At 45.2% G+C, this 24135-nt stretch overlaps 6 protein-coding genes across 6 annotated transcripts; 3 read left to right on the forward strand and 3 right to left on the reverse strand.

Moving 5' to 3' along the window:
• Nucleotides 1–127: 127 nt before the first annotated feature.
• On the forward strand, nucleotides 128–4603 carry JR316_0003754 (Kinesin-like protein bimC; the record flags this gene model as incomplete). The annotated part of the gene is made up of 9 exons (XM_047889524.1): nucleotides 128–627; nucleotides 693–1328; nucleotides 1393–2030; nucleotides 2078–2946; nucleotides 3009–3141; nucleotides 3191–3342; nucleotides 3399–3838; nucleotides 4148–4480; nucleotides 4537–4603. 9 exons carry the CDS (start codon nucleotides 128–130, stop codon nucleotides 4601–4603), a joined length of 3768 nt encoding a protein of 1255 aa, XP_047751898.1.
• A 115-nt stretch (nucleotides 4604–4718) lies between these two features.
• Nucleotides 4719–9431, reverse strand: JR316_0003755 (Trafficking protein particle complex II-specific subunit 120; the record flags this gene model as incomplete). Its single annotated transcript, XM_047889525.1, has 14 exons — nucleotides 4719–5006; nucleotides 5034–5237; nucleotides 5288–5474; nucleotides 5528–5890; nucleotides 5947–6201; nucleotides 6255–6677; nucleotides 6723–6832; nucleotides 6883–7012; nucleotides 7068–7254; nucleotides 7309–8164; nucleotides 8219–8336; nucleotides 8390–8757; nucleotides 8810–9207; nucleotides 9272–9431. The coding sequence occupies 14 exons, from the start codon at nucleotides 9429–9431 to the stop codon at nucleotides 4719–4721; spliced, it is 4047 nt and encodes a 1348-aa protein (XP_047751899.1).
• A 751-nt stretch (nucleotides 9432–10182) lies between these two features.
• JR316_0003756 (Putative protein kinase C delta type-like protein) lies at nucleotides 10183–18255 on the reverse strand (the record flags this gene model as incomplete). The annotated part of the gene is made up of 23 exons (XM_047889526.1): nucleotides 10183–10368; nucleotides 10423–10575; nucleotides 10629–10988; nucleotides 11049–11276; nucleotides 11325–11549; nucleotides 11611–11735; nucleotides 11784–12006; nucleotides 12060–12096; nucleotides 12153–12257; nucleotides 12320–12888; nucleotides 12963–13031; nucleotides 13078–13169; nucleotides 13220–13388; nucleotides 13441–13579; nucleotides 13634–13780; nucleotides 13829–14047; nucleotides 14098–14214; nucleotides 14270–14691; nucleotides 14743–14874; nucleotides 14930–15253; nucleotides 15300–17131; nucleotides 17180–17643; nucleotides 17699–18255. 23 exons carry the CDS (start codon nucleotides 18253–18255, stop codon nucleotides 10183–10185), a joined length of 6894 nt encoding a protein of 2297 aa, XP_047751900.1.
• Nucleotides 18256–18749: 494 nt separating this feature from the next.
• Nucleotides 18750–19754, reverse strand: JR316_0003757 (UPF0057 membrane protein; the record flags this gene model as incomplete). The annotated part of the gene is made up of 4 exons (XM_047889527.1): nucleotides 18750–19382; nucleotides 19435–19460; nucleotides 19516–19590; nucleotides 19652–19754. 4 exons carry the CDS (start codon nucleotides 19752–19754, stop codon nucleotides 18750–18752), a joined length of 837 nt encoding a protein of 278 aa, XP_047751901.1.
• A 497-nt stretch (nucleotides 19755–20251) lies between these two features.
• JR316_0003758 (uncharacterized protein) lies at nucleotides 20252–22203 on the forward strand (the record flags this gene model as incomplete). The annotated part of the gene is made up of 3 exons (XM_047889528.1): nucleotides 20252–21358; nucleotides 21452–21693; nucleotides 21750–22203. 3 exons carry the CDS (start codon nucleotides 20252–20254, stop codon nucleotides 22201–22203), a joined length of 1803 nt encoding a protein of 600 aa, XP_047751902.1.
• A 241-nt stretch (nucleotides 22204–22444) lies between these two features.
• JR316_0003759 (Fructose-1,6-bisphosphatase, cytosolic) lies at nucleotides 22445–23840 on the forward strand (the record flags this gene model as incomplete). The annotated part of the gene is made up of 7 exons (XM_047889529.1): nucleotides 22445–22491; nucleotides 22551–22679; nucleotides 22730–22985; nucleotides 23063–23136; nucleotides 23202–23301; nucleotides 23364–23636; nucleotides 23694–23840. 7 exons carry the CDS (start codon nucleotides 22445–22447, stop codon nucleotides 23838–23840), a joined length of 1026 nt encoding a protein of 341 aa, XP_047751903.1.
• Between the last annotated feature and the right edge of the window lie 295 nt (nucleotides 23841–24135).

Raw genomic sequence — 24135 nt, forward strand, 5'->3', positions numbered from 1 at the left:
GAAACGCGTTCAACAGTTACGTTGATTGTCAACTGTGTGAAGTCGCACACAAGTGCGACGAATATAACCCATCGCTCATAGACTTGAACCAATTTATCTTCCTCCCACTATAACCCTCAGGGTAGAAATGGCTGCCCGCCGTCCGGTCACTTCTCGTGCGCGAGTAAACAACAATCTCAACCCCATGCCGCCACCGCAACAGCTGCAACGCCCAAAGTCTGTCATGTCCCGGCCGCCTTCTGCCTCTTCGCAGAGGGTTTCTTCTGATATTCAGGAATCGTCCGGAACCTCATCTAAACGCCAGGGAGACGATGGAGACACTAATATTCAAGTAATTTTGCGTTGTCGTGCCCGTTCTCAGCGAGAAATCGACGAAGAACAAACGGTCATTGTCGATATTGACGGAGAGAAGGCCAAAGAACTAATTATACAGACTGCCAAATCCAACTCCAGTCTAGGAATGCATACTCGAGCGCCTACACGGACTTATACATATGATATTGTTTTTGGTCCAGAAGCTACTCAAAGCATGGTTTTTCACGACGTTGTTGCACCTATGGTGAAGGAGGTTACAGAGGGATACAACTGTACTGTGTTTGCATACGGGCAAACGGGAACAGGAAAAACGTGCGTTCTTCGCTTCGATCGTCTGCCATTTATTCATTTATTCATTTAACACATTTGGATTGTAGGTATACCATGCAGGGAGAATTGGCGCCATCTCCTGTAGGTGGGCCCGCTGTTAGTGCGGGAATCATACCGCGCGTCCTGTTTCGTCTGTTTCATGAGCTTGAAAAAGCGCATACGGACTTCATCGTCAAGATCTCCTATATTGAACTTTATAATGAAGAACTACGTGACCTGCTTGCCGCTGAACTTTCAGCCCCATCTACTCTCACTCAACCAATGGGGAAGGACGCCAAAGGGGGCGAACAAAAGCTTAATATCTTTGACGATGTCAACAAACGCGGTGTTATCATCCAAGGCTTGGAAGAAATCCCGGTGAAAGACTCGAAGCAGGCACTGGCTCTACTTACCAAAGGCAGTGAACGGAGGCAGATCGCTGCTACGAATTTTAACGAACACTCTAGTCGCTCTCACTCGATTTTCTCCATCACTGTTCAAATTAAAGAACCCTCAGCTGCTGGGGATGATTTAATCAAAATTGGAAAGCTTAACTTGGTGGATCTGGCTGGTTCTGAAAACATTGGACGTTCCGGCGCCGAAAATAAGAGAGCAAGAGAAGCTGGTATGATCAATCAAAGTTTGCTCACCCTTGGTCGAGTGATAAATGCGCTGGTGGATAAATCCCAGCACGTCCCTTATCGGTGAGTTGAAGACAAAGATGATAGTTTCTCTTTCATACTGACCCAAAGTTTTCTTGCCCTTCAGAGAGTCCAAATTAACTCGACTTCTTCAAGACTCCCTCGGAGGGCGTACGAAGACATGTATCATTGCCACGATATCACCATCTAGTCTCAACTACGAGGAAACCATCTCTACCCTGGATTATGCTCTTCGCGCCAAATCTATACGAAATAAGCCCGAGGTCAACCAACGTATGACGCGCAACTCGCTTCTCAAGGATTATATCATTGAGATCGAACAGCTTAAAGCTGACCTTCTTGCTGCTCGCGAGAAGAACGGTATATATTTCTCTGAGGAGACCTGGAAACAGCGCGTGGCGGAAAGCGAACTACGCGAAACAGAACTGATCGAAGCGAAGAAGCAGGTCACGATCATTGAGAACCAGATGCGAGCCGTTCGCGATGAATACGATCAAAGCATAGCTTTGCTCAAGCGCCGGGAGGAAGAGTTAGAAGAGACGAGAGGAGTGCTCAAACAAACAGAGAACAATCTACGCCAACGCGAGGTGGAGCTTGCTCATATGACTGAACAATATGAGAAGGAGGTTGTTGTTCGTAAAGCCCATCAGCAGACTGAGGCTTCTATCAACGGTGTTGCATTGGGGCTCAAAAAGGTCACTGAAGAAAGTCTGCGTGATCTTGGAGGCGCCTTTGAGAAACTGGGTGAGTGCTACATTTATATACCACAATAACAACTAATCGCTTTGTAGATCGCAAAAACAATGTTTTTGCGTCAAATAGACGTATTGTCTCGGAGAACGAAGAGCTTATCCGCGCATACGCAGATGCACTTATGAAAAAATTGACTGAGCTTGACCAGCTTATGAAGTCGTTAAGGGGGAACGTCGAAGAAGAAAATACAATGCATCTCTCTTCCCAGCAACAGGCAATAATTGCACAAGTGGAAAAGGTTAATGTCCACTTTGAAGGCGCCCAAGATCTATTTCAACAGATCGAGAAGTATGAAGGTGCCGGTGAACGCATTCTATCCAACTTTAAAGACCAACTAAACAAGGCATATTCGTCCTTCACCTCGGAGGTGTCTTCCTGGTCCGAGAAGGCGACTACAGAGTGCACACAGTATTCAAACAATGCCATGGAGATCGGCATCGGACAACTTGACATATTGGAGGAATCCATATCCATTCTGACATCGCTCTTGAACCGAATATCTCGCGACGTGCAAATCTATCTTCATGACGAACGTGCCTCCCTGACAGAGTTGCGAAAACTAGCGGAAACATCTACCGCCCAGGAGCTGCAATATCTCCAACGCCAGAATGAAATATTGGCAGAAATGTTGATTAATGAGCGAAAAGCAGCGGATAAGGCCAAGAATGATCTACTTCAGCGCGTTTCGGGGCTTTTGGGTGACTTCTTGCAACAACGCGACGAGTCGCTGAGGGAATCCGTCGGCAGCTTGCAGCGCAGTAATGCGGAGGTCACAGCACTTCTGAAAGCGACCTGTGAACGTCAATCCGATCTGTACAATAACCTATCAACTACAAATGGGGAGTTGCAAAGCCAGATGGGGCAGGCAAACGAAGAAGGCAATGAAGAGAAAGAGAAGACAATTCAGGTATGGAAAATCTTGCGCTGGTTTATTTTTTAACTTTTCCTAATATCTTTGTGTGGCTTTAGAATACTGCCACGGCAAAAGCAAAAATTGGTACATCACTAAAGGAAGTTGAAACTGCGATGACCAGCTCAATAACTTCCCATTCCACGTGGGCAAACCGTCAGATACGTTCTATGGGCAAATCTTTGAATAGTGGTACGCCTCTTACTTCAGACTTCTCAACGATCTAATATATCCTTTGCAGCTTTCGAAGAATACAATAGAGCAAAACGCGCAAGAGTCGAGGCAATAGATGGAATGCACGCAAATATTGAAAGTCATCATTCTGTTCAACACAATTTCCTCGTGTCGATTTCCAATGAAATGGAAAGACATGGTAGCCAAGTTAATTCTTCTGTAAGTTTGATATATTGGCGTCAACTGTTCTCAACTAACGCGCCAGCGGCCATTAGGTCAAAGAACAGAGTGCAATTATGAAGGAATACCAAGTTGCCGCTAGCAAGAATTTGGAATCTGTTGAGCGCGCCAGAGCTACCATCGCCAACATGGGCAACAAAGACGACATTCCTACCGGTAGTACTCCACGCAAGAGGAAATGGCAGTATGTTGACGAATGGGCTCTAACCCAAAGCCGAGAGGAACTGCTGAAAAACTGGAAGCAAGACCCTGTGGCCGATGACGAAAGTAGCGAACAAGAGGACAGACCGGAATCCTCCAGTAGCCATCGTACTTCAGATGCCGCAATACGCAGAACTCATATCCGAACGGACTCAGTTCAATCAGAGAATGTCGCCCTGCCTATTCTAGAGGTGCAAGAGGGACGAAAGTTTGAGACTGTCAAAAAAGCTGACTCTCCCGCTGAACCGTTGGTTGAATCCAGAAAACGCAATGTGTCTACTCTCCGTACTCGACGAGCGCGATAAATGCTATCGACTAATTTATGAATCATTCCCTTTATGTACATATCGTTACTCCATTCGTACTTACTACACTTGTTGTATGTATTATGTAATAAACATAACCGCTTTCGAATCACGGCGCAGCGTCAAGCTTCAACACTGTCCTTCACTAGCCCTCAATCCGCAAAGTCGTTCTCATGGCAGCAGGTCTTAGAAGTAGGGTTTTGTTTAATCTAGTAAAGACCTAATGCACTCATAAACGTGAATAGCCGTTATACTTCTTTCTTTCGTGCTGGCCGTAGGTTTCCTGTTGATCATCCTTTCCTGCGCTCTGTGGCAGAACTGGCTTCCGTTACTCGTTGGTTCGTCGTCGCCAAACTGTTTCCTTATCTATCTGAATACAAAATAAAACCAATAGCGTTGACCTTTGTATTGGCACCTCTTCCAAATGCTCTCTTCTCACACTGCGGTTCGGATGAACTCTCTTCGAGTTACGAAAGTTCAGCACCAGCGGTGGACCTTGGACGTTTCATTACATCTATATTCGTTGTGACAGGATTTGCCTTGCCGATTGTGCTTGCACATTCCAACGTTATCGACCCGAAAGCTTGTGCCATGTCTATTACAGGAGGAGGGTGAGTAACTGTGTTACTCTCCTTGTATAGCAAGCTAACTGCTGTTTTGTTACTAGGCTTGTGTATGCTACAATTATTGCATACTCAGCGGCTTTCCGTCAGGAAGACTCCGATTATGATTAATCTTGTACTTATAAGAATGTAATGTAGTACTGAGTCCACAAACAGCCTCGCAAGCTACCCTTTACGAGATATTCTATATCCTACATGCATCATGACGAACCAATGTCTAACATATCTATGGGTCATCTTTGAGTATCGCAGTTATGTGTGCTCTAGCTACCCTGCTATCTGCAGTTGCCCCTCCAAATCCACGTACTAGCGCGGATATCTCGAAATGCCCGGACGCCAAGAAACACACAGAAGTCGTGATTTCACGAGACTCGCCACTTTCAAGGCGTCCCACAGGAAGATCGTTCAGCACTCCTTCATAGATGATGTATTCAGAAGGATTTGCTTCCAATTCCATTGTGAATACGAGGGATGATGCTACCAGTGTTATCAGTTTATAGTCCTGGTAGTATGACTGAAACGACTAACGAGTCAAGTTTACTACTGTTGCTTTCAATTCAACGAACTCGTTAACTTTAGGGTAATGACGTGACCCGTTGCGGTTTGCTTGCTGTTGCGTAGTTCCATCGCAAGACGACCCCAATGACAAAGAAACGCGAGCGATTTCTAGTCGGAAGACTTCAAGCATTGGCAATGTCATCCTTTGAGTTCTGAAGGATAGTTCCCCTGACCTAGTTCCGCCAGTCTTTCGACATAGGATTAGGCACCAGTAAAGAATTGTTTCAAGACGCATACCTCGTGCCAACGACCCCGAACACATTTGAACAATTCCTCCCGATACCAGAATAATTCACGTTGTGCCCTTTGGTCAGCTTCTGACAAGCTTGACTGGGCCAGAACAAACTGCCTATCAGACAAAGTTGGGATCGGTTTTGAAAGTTGTTCTTCTTCCAGCAGAATTTTCTTGATCGGAATTACGAGCCTGGACATTGTGACTTTTAGGATTTTACTAACTGATCAAGTTTGATTACCCACCGAGAAACGGAACCTGGTGGAATTGTCGTCGTCGATGATGCTGCGGATTCTCCATGTTGGGTTCGAATCAGGGCGACATCGAAGGGAGATCCATATGTATTCCGTACTTCAATTGAAAATAAACACCAGCCAGTATCATCTTCAAAGTGAAGGGAACTCATTCGGGCATTTTTGGGATGGTTATTTCGGAGCAGAGACAGGGGATATGAAGGGAATTGCAACAAATCCATCCCATTACATTCAAGCATATGGTAGACCGTTACCATAAGTGGGTATGACACCTGACGAACATAGAATACGTCGGAGTCATGAAGATTTGGGTCTTCGGCATGAGAGTATGAAATGTGAATAACGCCGTTGTTACTACCAAATAAACGTTTTTAGTAATTGTCATCGGATGCAAGACGCAAAAAACATACCAGCCAACTTTACCGTAACATTCGACCGTCAGGGTTAAGATGTGATTAGGTGCGATAGTCTTTGCTTCATCTTGATCCCACGAAAATACTGGTTTGTGGATTAGATTAAACTCCGTTTCATAAGTGTCAGAGACCGAAAGGTTTCCTTCTGCCAGGGCCTTCTGGGCAGGTTCGATCGTAGAATCTTCGAATGCACAATGTAAAAAGTCTACAGTGATAGGTGAGACATTTTCAAGGGTCAACCTGATCGACGACCTGAAAAAAATATTAAAGTTTACCCAACCTGAAGAAAAGAAAAGTCCCCTTACTTCTCGCCATCGTACAACATTAATGCTCCATGAGTGATAGAGCTTCGCCGAATGCGAAGGAGAGGTTGCTCTGGGACAACTTTGCATTCTAGGAACCTAAATGATGGACCGGAGGCGTCTGCGGGGGATTTGCTGGAACGTTTTTCTTGTTTCGTCCCGTGATAATAATCCAATCCTGCATATTTCGACCGACCATTTTCTGAATTGATTGCTCTTCGTTTTCGTGAAATGCGTTCCTCTTCCTGGGCTGTGTACAAAGGTAGAATATATTCTCGGACCACTCCTCCTGGAGCCTGAACAAAGCAACCACGAATAGTGAGGGTGCCGGTATCTGTTGCTTTGCCCGAAAGAACTACTTGGTGGAGGGTGTTTGCTGGAATTACCACCCGGAGAGGCTGGGATTCGAATGCAACCCCTGAGGTACTAAATAAATAGATTATATGTACAAAATTTTTAAATTGCGGCTACCAGAGCACTTGCCTTAATGACAGCTCCTGCAACTCTAGATCGAAGATATAGGGATTTTGCAAGGTAATCACAAATTCCAGAACTTCATTTTTCACAACGAGTGATTTTTCCTGTGGTTGAATTGAGCGCGGATGTTGCAGGAATCACAAAAAGGTATCACTTTGCCTGCTGTCGCCTTTCTAGGATTGTACAAAAACGGATCAACAATCCCTTGCACAAGGGGCTTTAAATCGCCAATTTTGTGTTGGATTGACCGGGGTTTCTCGACAGGGATCCGTATTGCCGGTAACCTATGACAGTATTTGCTGCATCAGAACGGTATCGACTTTGAAATGGAGCACTTACGGTGCAATGGACATGCTGACAATAGGCCTACCTGACCAGTACTCAACAGCTCGGGAATCCCCTCTTCTTCTTGCTGTTACCAACGCTCGTGAGGCAGTAGAGTATAGATGGTATTGGTCTCCAGAAGTCAGGACAGTCTGAAGTGTTTTTAACGATGAAAGGGCGAATTGAGCAACAGTAGGAAAATCTGAAAAATATCTTTTAGTCAATCGACGATACCTGCATTAGAATCACATCATACCGGGTAATGCCTCTGCAACTGCAACAGCTTCGCGAACAACGCCGACTTGTAGTTCAGGCCAGCCACAGGGTTGTCGAAGTTCTTCGATGATATCTTCGTCATAATCATCCAAAGACGGAGGGTTTGGGGATTCGCGTGACTTAGTGCCCTCCACTAATCCCACTGACTCCAAATTGATGCCCAGCACTTTGCAAACATACTTCAGCAAACGAAGGACACTTTCATTTCCTGCAGAGCTTTCACTCAACCGTACACCAACCGTTCCCCAGTTACCCCCGGCACCGGCGTGGACATTGTGAATACCCAAACCTGCGCTTTGGGCAGTTGGTTGGGAAAAACCATCTTCTTCCCGGCCACAAACCATGAGGTCCAGAATACAACCCAATACTTCTCGAAGAATGTAGGCTTCTTTGCGGTGATACCCCAGACATGAATAAAAGCTGGCCATTGTCTCCAGAATGGAAATCCGCTCCCGTTGCCCGAGATGTAACAACCAGGGTCCGTGTAACTGACTCAACGCAGATGATATTGATGCCCGCGAAATTCCGGTGATTGAGCTCAAGCGTTCCAAAATCAACCATTGGTCTCTGTCGTCTGATAACAGAGTTGGAGGTAGCTGCGGCTTAGTACCTGACTGAAGCATGATTGTGAAAGCAAGAGGACCCCAGCCTTTAGAAGACCATACAGAAAACAGTAGGGATGTCTGTCGAAGTACACATCCACAGAAGAGATACGCAAGCAAAGAATGCATTTGTTCGCCATCAGGGGCCGGCGTTTTCTGGTATAAGTTGATGGCTTGTTGTAGTCTGTCACTGACATCTGTCCAAGGTTCTTTAACAGCGGTCACAGAATTGTTCTTTCAGGCCTACAAGTTTGTGTTAATCCATTTTAATAGAGAAGGACAACTCACCAGACCATGGCCCACTGACCATGCATCAATTATTGCGATAGTCGCCATTCCCTCCAAGGTGCAAGCATACCATAGCGGATCATGAGAGCTTTTGAATAGTTGGACTGCTTCATTGTACCTAGTTTTAGCTTAATGTGTGCGTGTAAAAGATAGCTATAACTTGGAACATACCAGATTGTTGCATCTTCCGTTCTTCCAGAAAGAAGGAAAAAGTCCCCGAGCATTTTGTAGAGTCGGCCATGTGAAGAGCTTGTACCAATGGTACTGAGTCTCTTCTTCTGTGCTTGTACACCCAATGTGGATTGTCTAGCCGTGCTGGAGTTGGCAGACGACGCATTGCGTTTTATAGCGGGTGCTGCAGCGAGACTAAAAGAAGACCGTGAAATGTCGGGTGAGCTGTTATGTGAATTTATACTTGGCGATGATTCAGTCCTGGAGAAAGAATTCAAAGATGATGGCAATTCGGCTACAGGAGGGAGGAACGGCATTAACGATGCATTGAGATATTCGTTGCCTAGGGGTGTTTCTAAAGCTTGCACCTATTCGTTTATGCTTATAAGTAAATGAGTCAAATGGATTTTTAATACTGACCAACACCCCAAATTCCGTAAGAATTTGTGAACACAGCACTCCAAGCAATGTTCCGATGTGAAGCTTCCTATTCTTTATGCAGGGTACTGTCACCAGGCCTGGTAGGGTTTCTCCAGGATCTAAGTTCGCTGTGCCTTCTACATCTTCGAACGCAAAACAGTTGGTTACCAGAGGATAGGTACTTCCTGATGGAAATATGTCTGCGAGGGATGAACGGAACTGTGAATAAAGGGATTTCGAGGATTCAGATTGGGAACATGTTGCAACGCCGATGACTGCAAGTGGGAAGTGTGATGGCCGAACAAGAGAAAGTAGGGAGTGTGATTGAGGTGGAGGATGCGTTGGAAAACTTAGAAGTATGTTTCCTTTCGACAAAGGATTAGGGAGAAAGCGAGCAGCTAGATGACCAAGTGTGGATTAAATGACAAGATCATTTAGCACTGAATGAATTTGACGACCCACCTCTTCCATCTCTGGTATCTGTCGGAATTTCTCCCAGCCTGATCGAGTCGAAACTTCGTATTTCCTCAGCATAAACATCGAAAGAAGATCGTGGTATCAAGCCGACGGGTATAAGCAGAATTCGGATATGTGCAAGCGAAGCAAAGGCATGCGTGTCCATGAACTAGACGACACAAACCAATCAGTGTGTATCCTGGGTATCGTCTGGGAATTGTCCAGTCAAGCTGAAGGACCTGGCCAGAATTTGAAGATAATGCAAGGATTTGGGAATGATATGTGGGGTGCCAAAGTAGCCTGTTAGCACACTCCAAATTAGCCGCACCCCGATCAAACGCTTCCGGTATCACATGATGGCCACGACGGTCGTCCAACGTCGAGTGCTGTGAATTGGATGCTCACCAACTTCTGAAGCACCACACCGAATATCATCATAATAATGGTATACCTATCTCCCATCTACTGAAGTATTCCTCATCTCTTCTTGTTACAGGGAGGAAGCGATAAAGCGTTGGGAGGCGCTATGCTGCTGGCAGCGTCAGTTGTCTTCACCTATTACACAACATGGGCCATACTTCTCGTGAGTGGGATCCTCTGAGGGTTAGACTATCCTGACCATTCTTCCAGCCATTTTTCGATAGCTCAAACCTAATTCACTCCTGGTTTCCGGCTAGGGAATGGGCTATAAGGGTGCCGGCGTTCATTTTGGTCGTTGGTCTGTCGGCTATTGGATCATTCCTAGGCATAACTATCATAAGAGAGAATCGAAAGAAAGCAGAAGCTGCCAGACTAAGAACGGCGTGAGCCTTCGCATTAAATTCTCACTATCGAAACAAGAAGTGCACTTTTGCGAGAATGCTAGAAAGTGCATTCGACATACATACACGTCCCTTCAAATACCAATAATAGCTGTATTAGGTGGCCAACGCTCTTCCCTCCTTCCGCGATCTTTCACCTGGCATTCTACCATAATCTCTCTTGCTTTCCATAATCCGTATTTTTTCAGCAGCTATAAGTTCCTTTCCTATCTGCTCGAAAAGAATGTTGCTGCGTAGAGTTTCCGTGGGCGGCTCGGACATAGTTTTGACAGCTCGAGCAATCTTTATGAAGTGTTCAACCCACGATGATGCTTTATAAATCAAAACTTAACTTACTCTTCCAGACAAAAGGGAATCTCCTCGTGCTAATGATCGAAGGCGATTTAGAATGATAGTATGCGAAGCCGTGTCCAGAGCAAGGGATGATTTCAAGGCATGTACATATAGCAATAATTCTGCCACAGATGTACATGCCAGTGATGTTAAAGTCTGAAAGAACTTGAATTAGAGCCGAGTTCCCAAGTTAAAGCGCTAAATCTTACAGGATAAAGCCCAACTTGTGCTTCTGTCTCCAATACACCCAAAAATCCTTCAAATCCTGGCCAAAGCTCGTTCCAAACAGCGTAGACGACTGTCTCACCGCCTTGAACAAATTTAGAGACAGAATCTGCGATCTTGAGCCAGAGCTTCATCGATATATGAACTTGGTTGACATCTGTTGTTGCAGCGGCAGCAGATGAAATTCCAGATGTGACATAGGTTCTCAAAACCATGGAGTACGTATTGCTGAAAGCAGAAAAGTAACCAAAAATCATGCTTGTCCAATCGTCGTTATTCTCCTGTAATATTGCGAGGAGAAGTACATTCCATGTTCGAATGCTTAGGGGCAATCGAAGGTATTTCTAAAAAATAAAGAGTATGCTCAGTCTGCAACTATAATAACAGAGTGTGTTGTGACAAACGTCTGATTGTTGGTCAATGAAACGGTGTAGAATCGACGGGTCTTGATTCCCGATAGATAACAGTAGCCTTCCAGTTGCCACCGCAGCCTGGAAATCCGGATCGATGCTTTCGTCGTGCCATGCCGAGTTCTGGAGAAATAAAAATGCATCATCGGCAAGATTACGGAAAAGAAGACTATGAGTTGACGATGGAGGTAATGTATTAGCATCTTCTGACGTAGTCAAACACTGACAAGCTAAGAATCAATTGAAATTTGCAAAAGAGTAATAGCATACCTCAATCAAAGACTTTATTGTGAGAGGAAGTATTTTAGTCTTCATCCGGAAACCATCCAAGAGAATCTCGAAAAGAAGGGCGACAATGTCAAGTGTTCCATTATTTTCCGTATTTTTTGGTCGACTTAAAATAGCAGCTTGAATTAGAATAGTTAAGCTAGACACCTTGACATGTAACCTGTTTGATACTGCTCTAACCACAGTCTCGATGTAGGGCAATAAATCCTTGATGAATATGATAAGTTCACAAACCAAGAAAAACATGCCTAACACCATGGGCTAGTACCTTTGAATGTTTCTTGTTACTTCGTAGGAGAGTCGCCGACATTGAAAGAATGGGTGCGGGATCAGCCCCTTCGATTGTTCCGTCTGACAATCTACGGACTAGGTGTGTCAGGTGTTGACCGGTAACTGAACACAGATATGAGTAACAAATGTTTGAGCAGAAGAATAACCTACATATAAGAAGATCCGAGCTATAGCCTTCGTGATATACAATCTCAACGAAATTAGCGATGCTCTGAAGTATCGTTAAGAATACCGAAGGATCACATTCGACTGCCCGGCTAAGGGTGTCGCGAAGTAGGGGGTCGCAAATGAAATGAGATACCGAACCTCCGTCCTTTCCTTGTCCTTTGAAAATTTCGGCCAAAACGGTAAAAAAATGTGGTTCTAGGGGTCGCTATACAAATTTGAGAACGCAAAGCAGATACAGAGATGTATCAAGAACATTACCCTCATCAGACCAATAAGTAGGCCATTTTGACAAAACCTATTTACATTATTTTTAACATCAGAGAAAATGAACAAATCTACCTCGTTACTTACGTTTGAAGAGTAGTTCCAATGAGAAATTTGCCCTGAACGACAAGCGCATCTTGACTGTTCTGTATCTGCGATGCAATTTCGGATGCCACAAGTTCAAGGATAGTCCTAGAGGTCATTGAAACAATGTCGGGGGAACGAAGCAAACAGCACGGGGTCTTTGCACGTACGCGACGGTGGCTCCTAAGAATGTGTGCCACTTCTTTATAGAAGCTTGTGCGATAGAAAGTGACAGTTGCCGAAGCTCGTAGCTTATGTCTTTTGACAGTAATTCGATTGTCCGCAAGACGGCACCCCGTAACAGAGGTTGTAAATGTCGAAATAACCGATCTTCAAAATCATATTTTTGGATGGCAATATACAGAGTTTCAAGAGCACATTTAAGTGTCAGGACAGGAAGCGACGATAACTCCCGCAGCTTTCCAAGTATGCAAAGACTCGCGTCCAGGAAAACAGATCCAATTAAAGCGTTGATTGTCTTATCATCAGGACCGTTAGAAATCCCTATCGCAGCATAAGGTAATTTGGCAGATTGTGGAGCATCGATGACTCGGAGCAACTCTTCAACACAGGGATACGCAGATTCAGGCATGTCTGAAATATCGTCGAATTGCAAGTGAAAGGATTGACCGCTTAGCGTGGGGACCATGATGACGCGACTGAAGCCTGCGATTTTGACAAACTGAACCTTGAGCTTCATAACAGAGATTTTGTCGATTTCAACACCGTCAGCCAGCATCTGGAAACTCAGTAAAACAAGCGAAGTCTAAAAATATAAGGTGTCTTTCTTCAAGCTTAAAGAATGGGACTCACTCGGAGATGGGATAAGTCGGGATCTATACTCGATAAGTTGTAGAACTCCCTCGCCTTTTCATCGACCGCCTAAGATGATATCAATGACATTCTGGTTATAAATGATACACCTTACCAAATCTCTGGGAGAAGAAAATGGTACGTCTGCGCCGTTTAGGTCATAATCATATTCCATCAGAGTTTCCATGATCTGCTCCCAACCCAAAACTTAAACACGATTGAATGCGTGGTTAATTCTAGAGTTGATTTGAACGTACCTTTCCATGCTGGGAAGTGAGGACGGAGTTGAATGAGAAATCCGACAAGGCGAACTCTGTCGGTTATGGGGGCTTTTACTAATGATTCACTCCAGCACTGTGAAATGATTTCGAAGTGGACGGGGAGAAGAACTGAAGAGAAAGTTCTGACAGCGATCCTAATTTCTTCCTGCTTAAAGTTGATAAAACCATTCAGCATGAATGTATCGCTGAGCGCTTACATTGGGATCTGCCCACAAAGCAGTAAAAAAGGCATAGAAAATTTCGATTACACTAGAACGCCATTGCCGTCCATCGACATTGAAAGCTGGACTGGTGACATCAGAAATCATGCGAAATAGGCGGTTGACACCAGAAAGTCTTTCAATTCAGAGAGTCAGCTCTGATACAAAAACAATGAAATCAAAGTGCCACCTTTGTTGGACAGTACATATGGAGGGATCCATCCAAGTACGTATGGTTTCTTGGAAGTGCTCTGGGTCTATTAGAAGGCTTCGTAACAAGAGGTTCGTGCGGACAATAGCTAAATCCTCATTTTGAATGTCGTATACATTCCATGCACTATGAAATCATTAGCCGTGGTTTCTTCGAATGTGAAAGCCAACATACCAGAATGATAAAAGTTTTCCGTTCTGCAGTATGAAGTTATCAATTTCAAAGCTTTCTAACAACGGCGGATCCGACATAATGAATAAGTTCAAAAATTTTGCCACGAAACTCGTAACAAGACTGGAATTGCTTTGGAGATAGAGGTGCAAAGCGTTGAGAACTTCGCGTTCAATAAATACGGGGTCAACAATTGTGGAGCCCCGGACGTTGAGCTTCCTCCTAAGAAAGGGGTGATTTAGTGATACAATTTATGCAACAAAGTGACCTACCTGGAGGGTAAATCTTCAAGCTCCTCTGGAAGTACCATTCCGGCAGCTATGATAGAGGATCGTTCGCATCCATAGAGTCGTAAGCAAGCTGCAAGGGAGCGTCGAATGACAGAAACACTGTAAACAATCATCTTTTTCACTATGATCCAAGGCCCGTAGCATGTTAACTTACGATATGTTGGAATTTACCCCAGAACGCAGAGATTCCAATATTTTGGGCGCCAAATGAGACTGAAGGGATGAAATGACGCCTCGCAAATCCTGACGTCCAGATGACCTAAGCCAAAGGGTAAGAAGGATAGCTTTCGATAGAAGGTTCGCGTTTTGTAAGCAATTATCTTTGTCGGAAATTGTCAACTTCAAAAATAGCTTGAAAGACGTTATTGGAATGCTGATCCCGCATTTTATAACGCTCGAGAGGTAGGTCAAGGATTTTGAAAGGCCCGAAGGAGATTCCCGCGCCAAGTTAGAAATCGTTCTCAGAGGATCGACGTATAAAGCAAGTGAAGGATCGGAAGTAGGATCTACAATGACGGTGCTGCGCTGAATGGTGTCCGCGTCATTTCCCCATAGTTTGATTAGAGACATCATTGGCTGTAAATGGCTTTCAATCGGATTATGATTAACAAGAAAGGACAAACCAACCTTATCAGCTTGATTTAATTCAATGACCAAATTTATCCAGCGAGTATATATATCATCAAAAGCGTCGAAAATGATTGAACACTGGCACAATTTGACAATTGCACGAAGGAGGTCATCGCATCTTTTCACAAGCTGTAACGCGTATTTAATCAGACCAATCATTAAAGCATGTTAACTGATTGCGAACATTTTTGGGATTGCCTGTCTCTAGCAGTGTGTCGATTTCGAAAGAATTTCGACTGTCCACAGATTGCTGACAGGTGTCAAAAACAGTCTGGCAATAAAAATCAGGATGTAGTGCTCTCAGCTCAAAGAGCCATGGTAATGCAAATCTAGAAATTAAGGAGCGTCGTGTGGCTACATAGTCACCGCCATTGGTGGCCATACTATTAAGGCCAGGACGCAATTCTGACGGCATTGGCCAGGGCTGTCCGTAACGTTCGTAACGAACCCCTGGAAGCGGTTTTTGTTTTGCAACAAACTCTCGAAGTATGACGGCTAGGTTATCATCCTAGAGAATATGAGTATAAAGACCCATAATGCCGAGATACCCTCACCTCGTCCAATATCCACTGAATAACCCTTGTAGCAAGCCTCTTGAGACCATACTCTGAAGCCAGGCCATTAGGCCAGAATCTCCTTGTAAGCAACAGAAAGCCAAATTCATTGGTAGAAAGATCGAGATCACTCAGCGAAGCTTCAACGGATGATACCAACGTTTCCACGTTCATGGAAAGATCGAGTCCAAGGGGAAGCGGGAACATACACTGAGCATCTTTCTGGTCGGAAATACTTTCGAAAGGAAATGGACTTCTGTCAACCCGTTCGAAGAAGGACAAATGGTGAAGCTGATTGAGGATGAGTTGCGTGGCAAAATCAGAGCGTATTGTGAAATCAACAGCTAAAATATGCTTCATGTGCATCAAACTGGTCGATTCGAAAGGATACGCAATGGATTCAGCGTCTTCATCGACAATGTTGGTAAACTGATCCACATTAAGAAGGTTGGACGTTGTTTGAGTATTGCGACTCTGCGGAAATGAAGTTTTGATGGTCGCGGTAATGTATTCCAGGTAGGACCAGTCAAACATAATTGAAGGTTTAAACTTCGCCTCTTCGTTATCCTGAACAAATTGCTGGGTCAGAGGAGAATATTGAAGCTGCCCGGAGTCCAAAAGAACTTGGCAACGTTCAATGGCATGATGGAGTTCAAAGGTCTTGAGTTGAGGAGAGCCTTGCTTTGTGTTCTGCTTTCCCTCGGCAATGACAACGGATCCCAATTCAATTCCGTTGACGATGATTTGCATTTGAATTTGCAGAACGCTATAAAAGATGATGATCTCTTCGTAGCTATGATTATTGAGTTGGTCATTCGTAAGTTGCAAAATTGGGAAATGAACTAAACAAGAACTGCGAAATGTCGCCCAGTTTATGGTAATCTCCTTGGAAGATAAGTTATAAAACCCGCACTTCCTGGATGGGTCGAGAGATGCTACACAATCCTTGTGAATAGATATTTGGCATGATTCACATTTAAGGCCTTGGGCAAAGCAGCCCCACAAAGGCGTCCAACAAACAAAACATAGACATAGTGTAAACCAAGTCGCCGGCTTGAGTTTGTGATTACAGGGATTATATGTGTAAGTGGCGACACTGGGATTGGGTGGAAGGTCCGAGAATTTAAACATCGCAACACGTACAGGGGCATCGTCTGTGGTAAAGTATTGAACATCGTAGTTGCCTTCAGGATAATCGTAGCAATCGAAATGGACCGCCGTCATACACAGAGGGCAGAGCAAGGCAAATTCAGAGATAGGTTTTAAGCAAGATCGACAGTCTTCGTGTAGGGTACCAGCAATCCGTGTGCGTCTTTTAAGCCTGCCAAAGTGCCACGGAACAAAATGATGGCTGTAAGAGCTGTGTGCATCATCAAACACACAAAATGGGCTGCTAATGATTGCATGACCCACAGAACTTGGCCACAACCTTGCAAGAAACGCTACAGCCATACGTCGCGCTTTTGCACCACGATATGCAATAATTTCAAGCAGATCATTGTAAGTATCGAGTTTGGAGTTGGCAATCAGCCTGAGAAGCCCATCAACTCGAGTAGATATTTCCCCGTTGATTTTGCTTCCTTCCCCAAGGGTATCTAAATTGTCAAAAATGGCGCCGATCAAAGGAGGGAGCAGGAACGCTAGATGATATATGGCGGCGGGCTGCCGTGGGTTGTTGGTAGATTGAACCTCTTTGGACGGTTGAGGCACCGAGGTGAATGTTGATCCTAGAGTGGATGGTGAGCCATCCGTAGGGGCTTCTTCTATCTGGATCGAAACCACAGGATCATCTTCGTCATTTTCTCCGTTGAACCCATTCTGTCGGTGAACAGCTGTAATTTTTCATGAGAGAAAGGCTTCAATGATGGTGACCAACGTACCGTTTTGCTCATCTAATGATGATAAACCTTGTAACTGCTGGAGATGTTGCAATATTGTCCTAATAACATTTGATTCAAAGAAAAGGAGTAGCCTGGGGTGCATTTGCGACGGGAAAGTGAAGAAGGCCGGTATTATTGCGAAAGCAATTTGCGATATCACTCGTGGGTTGTGGCGGTGGCTATATATTAAAAATTGTGCGACATTCAACGTCAGAATTTGGAGTGTATTTGGGGGTCTGGATGGGCGCGGTGACGCGACACGATAGCGGCAATCTTCAGAGATGACAGAATGTAGAATCGAAACGCATAGGGAGAGCAATTCAGGAACCTGTATCTGCCCTCTCTGTGGGGAAGATGATTGTGAACGTCTTCCTGGCGATTTTGAAATTCTTCTGGATCTTCTAAATGGTGAGGAAAGCCTGGAGTCTCGCGCTTCTTCGCCGCGCAATGCTTGATCGTCAAGGCTATTCGGAATTTAATTATCATTGTACAGCACACAAACGAGAGATTTGAGCATACCTGTCGTCAAATATTTGCCATCCTTGGGAAAGCGACATTGTGAGGACATCCTTGAGTTGCATCATTAGCTCAATGGTATTGTCGGTCGTAAAGGTAGAATCATTTTCGCTATCCGAATCATCTACAACATTTCCGGAGCGTTTGTGCGACCGGTTTTCCTGTTTGGAACCTAGTTTTACGGCCTCCTTCAGCGACTCTGCTAATGCTCCAAACCCTCTTTCCGTAGGATCGTTAACAGCATTGGTGAGGGTGTCGACAATAGATTCTGGTTTGGTCCGGTTGGCAAGTTGTATGAGAACGTGTGAGAGTAGCTTTCGAGATTCATTTAACGCCCGATTGTTGGTACCAGAAAGATTATCGGGGCCAGACTTGACAGCATAAGAGAATGACGTTCGACTTATTGGTGAGACGGGAATTCCACCAGGAGATGCTGGTTCTTTAAAGTGCTCCTGGTTGGGTGACACAGTGGGTTCCCAAGGATCTTTATACACATTGAAAGTGAAGTTCAAGTCGGTATCAATGCGCGACAAGTTATTCCGATTCGATCCCTCTGTCATGGACTGAAGTCGAAGCGTTAACCAAGGTGTTTATATTGGATAAAGATTGGGATTTGGTCTCGTAATCGCTTTGACAGGCCAGAATGCAATGGATTAGAGCAATAATGATGTACCAGCCTGTATATACAAAGTATAGAGCAAGAGTGGTTGAAGCTCTGATGTAATGGATTGAATGGAATGTCAAGACTCAATCAGGTTTGCTGCTGTTTCGGTACCTGTGCGAGGTGTTCGGATGATATTTATATCTATACTTTTGGTCATGAGTATCTTGCCGATGAAACTTTTATCATAATTCACAAATTCGATGTCGAAGGTTTGGAAGAAAGGTATAATAGGATCATGGTACAGTTTTTCCAAATATACGTAGATACGTGATTAGAAAGAGTCGGTAGATAAACTGGTACTGATACAACACGCCCTATCCATCAATGTTATGAGCAGTACAGGACAGGGAGACACAGTAACCCTGTCCTGCATGAAGAAAAGAAAGCGAGTTAAAATTCGTGATTGAAAACCTCTTCATCAGTGGTTTTGGACCTAGAGGGAGGACCACTGTCCAGACCGCCGCGATGACTTCCATACAAACCACCCTCTGGGTCTTCAGGAAAGTCACCAGAATCGCGTGTCATGCTACTGTCACCGTCTGTCGATTTTCGCTTCTTCTTCCTCCTCTTCTTCTGGTTTTCACCATCAGCTGACATGTTGTAAGCATCCTGGGTTCGTTCCCATCTGTCCTTCTTTGCCTTCTTTGATTTGCTCTTCTTTCCTGTGCTTATAGGTTCAACGTCGTCAAAATTGGCAGGATAATGCCAGCGACCCCCAGAGGACGAAGAAACAGAGTTTTTGTCTGGATTATAGTAAGATTCATCTTCAGGACGCCAAAGATCTCCGTTGGGTTGTCTCTTGGGCCTCCCATTGGCATTTTCCAATGAGAGGTCGACACTGGAACCGCGTTCCTGACCTTCTTCATAAGGTTGGCCCTCGAGTGCTGATCTAGGCAGTCTATCGTTGTAACGGTTTGCCCATTGAGATTTGCGCTCCTTGCGCTTAATTTCACTGATGTCGACAAGCCCATAGCGCTGTGCCCACTTTGGGGTTCTGGCATGATTCTTGTTGTTTCGTATGTTCTAGGCAGACGATAAGCCAGAAGAAGAGAGGAGAATGTATTAAATGAAATACCTGTATATAGAAATTATGTCCATGTCCTTTGAGAGTGAGGTTAATGGATGATTCTGTGAATGATACACATGAACAGCATACCAGGAATGTATCCACAGATTGTCAAAAGGAGATTCAACCAAAAGTCACCCCCAAAACCAAACCTGGCTGCTACAGCTGTTCGATAGAGTAGAGATAACGGTCAGTTGAGTGCACCTGAAGCGATGACTGGACAGACCCAAAGGAGGGAAAAGGGTGCCCATGATGAAGAGCAGGACGGCATAGCCATGATGGCGCTTGGGTTTGATTTCGGGCTTGCCACTGGGTAGATAGGATGACATGACGATGTTAAAGGGAAAGGGAACGGGGGGCCAAAGGCCTAGGAGCCAGAGAAGGTGTGGTAATTAGTTCTGGATGATAGAGAAGAGTAGTGTGGCGATCACTGCCACTGCATAGACCAGTGCTTGTTCTTGTTCCAACCCCACAGAAACCGATTACATAAGCCAGATGGCAAACGACCGAGCTAAAAGGCGACCAGAACGCGGAATTTAGAGGGATTGCAACTAAAGCGCGGGTCAGTTTGTTCGTCGCAGTATAGTCAGAGAGCTCAGAGGAGATTCAGACACATATTATTACTAGCCATAAATGGTAGTCAACCTATTCGCATACTAAACTTGAACGTGATCGAACATCATTCACTGTCCTTGCGTCTTTATCACCATCCACCTCTTTCATTCATCCGTCTTCTCTCTTTCTTCCTTTTTCCCCTTCTTGTCTTCTCCGGTCTCTTGTGTCCTCTATCATATCCATCTTGTCCACACACCCTTTGGCAGAAACAATGGATCACGAGGAGCATGTACTTAATTTATCCGACGTCGTCCACGACGACCCTATCGACGAAGAGAGCCCCCACGACGTGCATGCTACAGATCCCCATCATGAATCAAGGCCCTCACATTTTGACCCATCTTCAAGCATGATGTCCCCGCTACACGATAACTACACCGTATCCGAACACTCTAATCATCTGGGCACCGCAGATTCGTATTCTGTCGAAATGCTCGAGCGTGAAATCGCTACTCTGCTTAATCAGAATGCCTCCGCAGCATCGGCTGCTTTGCTCAGCGCTGCTGCCCAGCAGCGGCAGGCTAACATTGATCTTGGGAGAGATGACGATGACGGCCTGGACACCAATACAGAAAATATCGCTGGAATAAATCTAGGACTATCCGGGCTTGCTGCTGTTCTGCAAGCTGTCCATGCTCAGGCGCGGCCCGACGACCAACGTGATTCACACCAACAACAAGAACAGAAGACAACAAGAACCGCTCCAGCTTTTCATTCTCTAACAGCTGGTGAGACATCAGACCATCATTCCAGCCAAAGACGAAGGGTGGATGGGAAAAGTGGATCCGAGGGCTCAGATTACTTGTTCTCAGAACGAGAGGACGCCAGCGAGAGAGAAGATTTTGCAAACCCGGAGGGAGCGATGCGGCATTCCCCATCCCCGCATCATCCAGCTGAGGATGTCCCAATTCCCTCAAACGAACTTCAGTCTGTCGGGGGCTTCCCAGAATTAAACGACATTTTGAACCCATTTCCTCATTTTGAACATGATCCTACACATAATGCCCATGATTTATCACCGCCCGGATCGCCCCCCGTTATTTCGCATGCTCAGGTAGTAGAACAGGAGCTCGGTGCAGGTCCTGTCCCTTCAATACCCATATCAGCACCGCCAAACCGTGCGAGCACCCAGCAACCTGTTGCATCAACATCCTTTTCTTCTCAACCAGAAACCGGGGCGAAGCGTGCTCGAAAACCCCAGGGGAGGGAACGAGGCTCTAACACCCATACCTGTGAAGAAGAGCACTGTCAAAAGTCATTTACACGTCGAAGTGATCTGGCCCGTCATCGTCGAATACACACTGGGGAACGGCCATTTGTTTGTTCACACGACGGCTGTGGCAAAACCTTCATACAGGTATCCATGTTTCTTGTCTTCTCCCGTTAGCAAGAGCCTAATTGATTGCTCCAGCGTTCTGCCTTGCACGTCCATTCACGTGTGCACACGGGCGAGAAACCACATTGTTGTGAATATCCAGGATGCGGCAAGACATTTGGGGATTCAAGTAGTCTAGCTCGTCACAGACGGACACATACAGGGAAGCGACCGTATAAATGCGAAGATCCAAGTTGCGAGAAAACCTTTACTCGCAGAACAACACTGACGACTCATATGCGAACCCACGATCCGAACTGGGAACCAGACCCAAATGTGTAAGTTACGGATGGGTTTTCTCCCAGTTCTAATAATGTTGATAATTCAATTACAGTAAATACAACTTCAAAGGAAAGAAGCGAAAGATTATGGACGACGACGATGATGACCAAGAGCTAGCCGAGTCGGTTAGAACTATTTCGGCTTTGTTCCAGACCGGTGGAAACTCGATTTTGCCCTCCCGAGATGTTCAGACGGATGAACCATTAGCTGCACGGGTCGCAAGTATCAGCGCTGAAATTGCCGCTGCTATCGCACAGGCTCAGTCGCGCGGGTATGACGATGAAGAGGACGAAGAGGGAGAAGAATCGGGCTCTGGACAAGAAATGGGGGGCATGGAGACCATTGGACCCAACACGAGTGGGATCAGAGGTGTCAACGGAGAAGATGGCGTGGAAAATGACGATATCTCAGGGCGCGGTGAAGACGATGAAGACAGCGACGCGTTTCCTGCGCCGTTGAGAGGTAGAAAAACCGTGGCGTCTGGGAGTAACAAGAGGAAGCGGTGACATAATTGTACATATTTATTACGTAATGTATTCGGAATGTCTTTGCCGGCATAGATCCGTTACACGTGATATGTGTATTCTTGAGCGGAACAGGACTTGAGCCGCTCACCCCAGATTCCGTTCCCAACTTGTCCTGTTATTTCTCCATCCTTTGTTAACTATCCGGATCCATCCGTCGTGAAGCATTTGTAAATACTCCTTTTAAACCTCCCCACTACTTTCCCTAACATCTACATCGCCAATGTCTGCAGAGGAGGCACCAAGCACTGATCTCATTACCCTTACTCGGTACGTACGGGATCAGTTTTCACTTATCCAGTCCAATCCTCACTAGATCTGTCTTCTAGCCATGTTCTTAGCGATCAGTTGCGATTGGGATCGACAGCCACGGGTGACTTGACTCTTCTGCTAACAGCGATTCAGGTCACCTCCAAGTTCATCGCCACCAATGTTCGTAAAGCGCGCCTCATTAACCTGTAAGTTGCAGGCGATCGTGTGCCATTGGCTCTCATTCACGTGTGGACAGTGTCGGCCTGGCCGGAGAGACCAATGTACAAGGCGAGGAACAGAAGAAGCTGGATGTCCTGTCAAATGACATCATGGTCAATGCACTGCGCGCTTCTGGCAAAACCGCTGTTTTGGTTTCAGAAGAACTTGAGGACGCAATTATCATCGAAGAGGAGAAACGCGGAAAATACTGTGTCGTCTTCGATCCTCTCGATGGTAGCAGCAATATCGATGCTGGTGTGAACATTGGCACCATTTTCGGTATCTACAAGATTGTGAGTCGCGTCGGTTTACCCACTGCCGTTATCCGGGGCGGGATTTTCAAAGAACATGGTATTAATTTTGAGTATAGCAACCAGGCTCAAAGGGTACCATTCAAGATGTGCTTCGTCCCGGCAGTGAAATGGTTGCTGCCGGCTATACCATGTGAGTTCACTCCCAACCTTATCGCGCGTGGTGCCGTCCGATGTCTGTGACTGATTAATGACCAGGTATGGATCTTCAGCAAACTTAGTTCTCTCCACCGGTTCTGGCGTGAATGGTTATACGCTAGATGCAGCTTTAGGCGAATTCATTCTCACTCATCCCAATGTACGCCTCGAAAAGAATTTCTTCTGTTCCTGTTCCTTGCTCACACGAGTCTATGACTGTAGATCACAATTCCTCCAAGGGGAAAAATCTATTCATTTAATGAAGGAAATGCGATGTATTTCCATGCCCCAGTCACTGCCTATTTGAAATCTATCAAGTACCCCGCTCCTCCTAAGTCGCCATATAGTGCTCGATATATCGGTTCTATGGTCGCCGATGTTCACCGTACTTTGCTCTATGGAGGCATTTTTGGGTATCCTAACGACAAGAAGAGCAAGAATGGGAAACTACGATTGCTGTATGAAGCGTTTCCCATGGCATTTTTAACAGAACAAGTCTGTATTTTATCTGGCTCTTGGCATATGAATCAAATTGACTTTTCTCTATCTCAGGCCGGAGGAATCGCCACCACGGGTACGAAGCGTATATTAGATATAGTGCCAACAGACATACATGAACGTTGCCCCGTGTTTCTTGGCTCCAGAGACGACGTTTTGGATGTCATCAAGTTCTTCAAAGAAGTCCCTGCAGATGCCTGATTTTTATAGTCGCCAAATTTCCAACATGTAATGCTTAAGTGGAATGTAAATAAATTATCTGTACAACACCAACCTGCCGTACCAGTGAGATGTATAAATCATATTTTGTGTCAGTTTTGTTTCGATTTCAGGTTTCCGATATAATCTGTCTGTGTACATTGAACTACTTAACGCGTCTAGAACGCGCCAATCTCACGATAAGTAAATACATGTGTAGTCGCTGATGATAAAATTAAAATGTTAATTAAACAAATCAGTGGGTTACGCGATTATGTTTCCTTCTCCTCAACGATCT

Source organism: Psilocybe cubensis, chromosome 3 (genome assembly GCF_017499595.1).
Source record: "Psilocybe cubensis strain MGC-MH-2018 chromosome 3, whole genome shotgun sequence".
NCBI classification, from domain to species: Eukaryota; Fungi; Basidiomycota; class Agaricomycetes; order Agaricales; family Agrocybaceae; genus Psilocybe; species Psilocybe cubensis.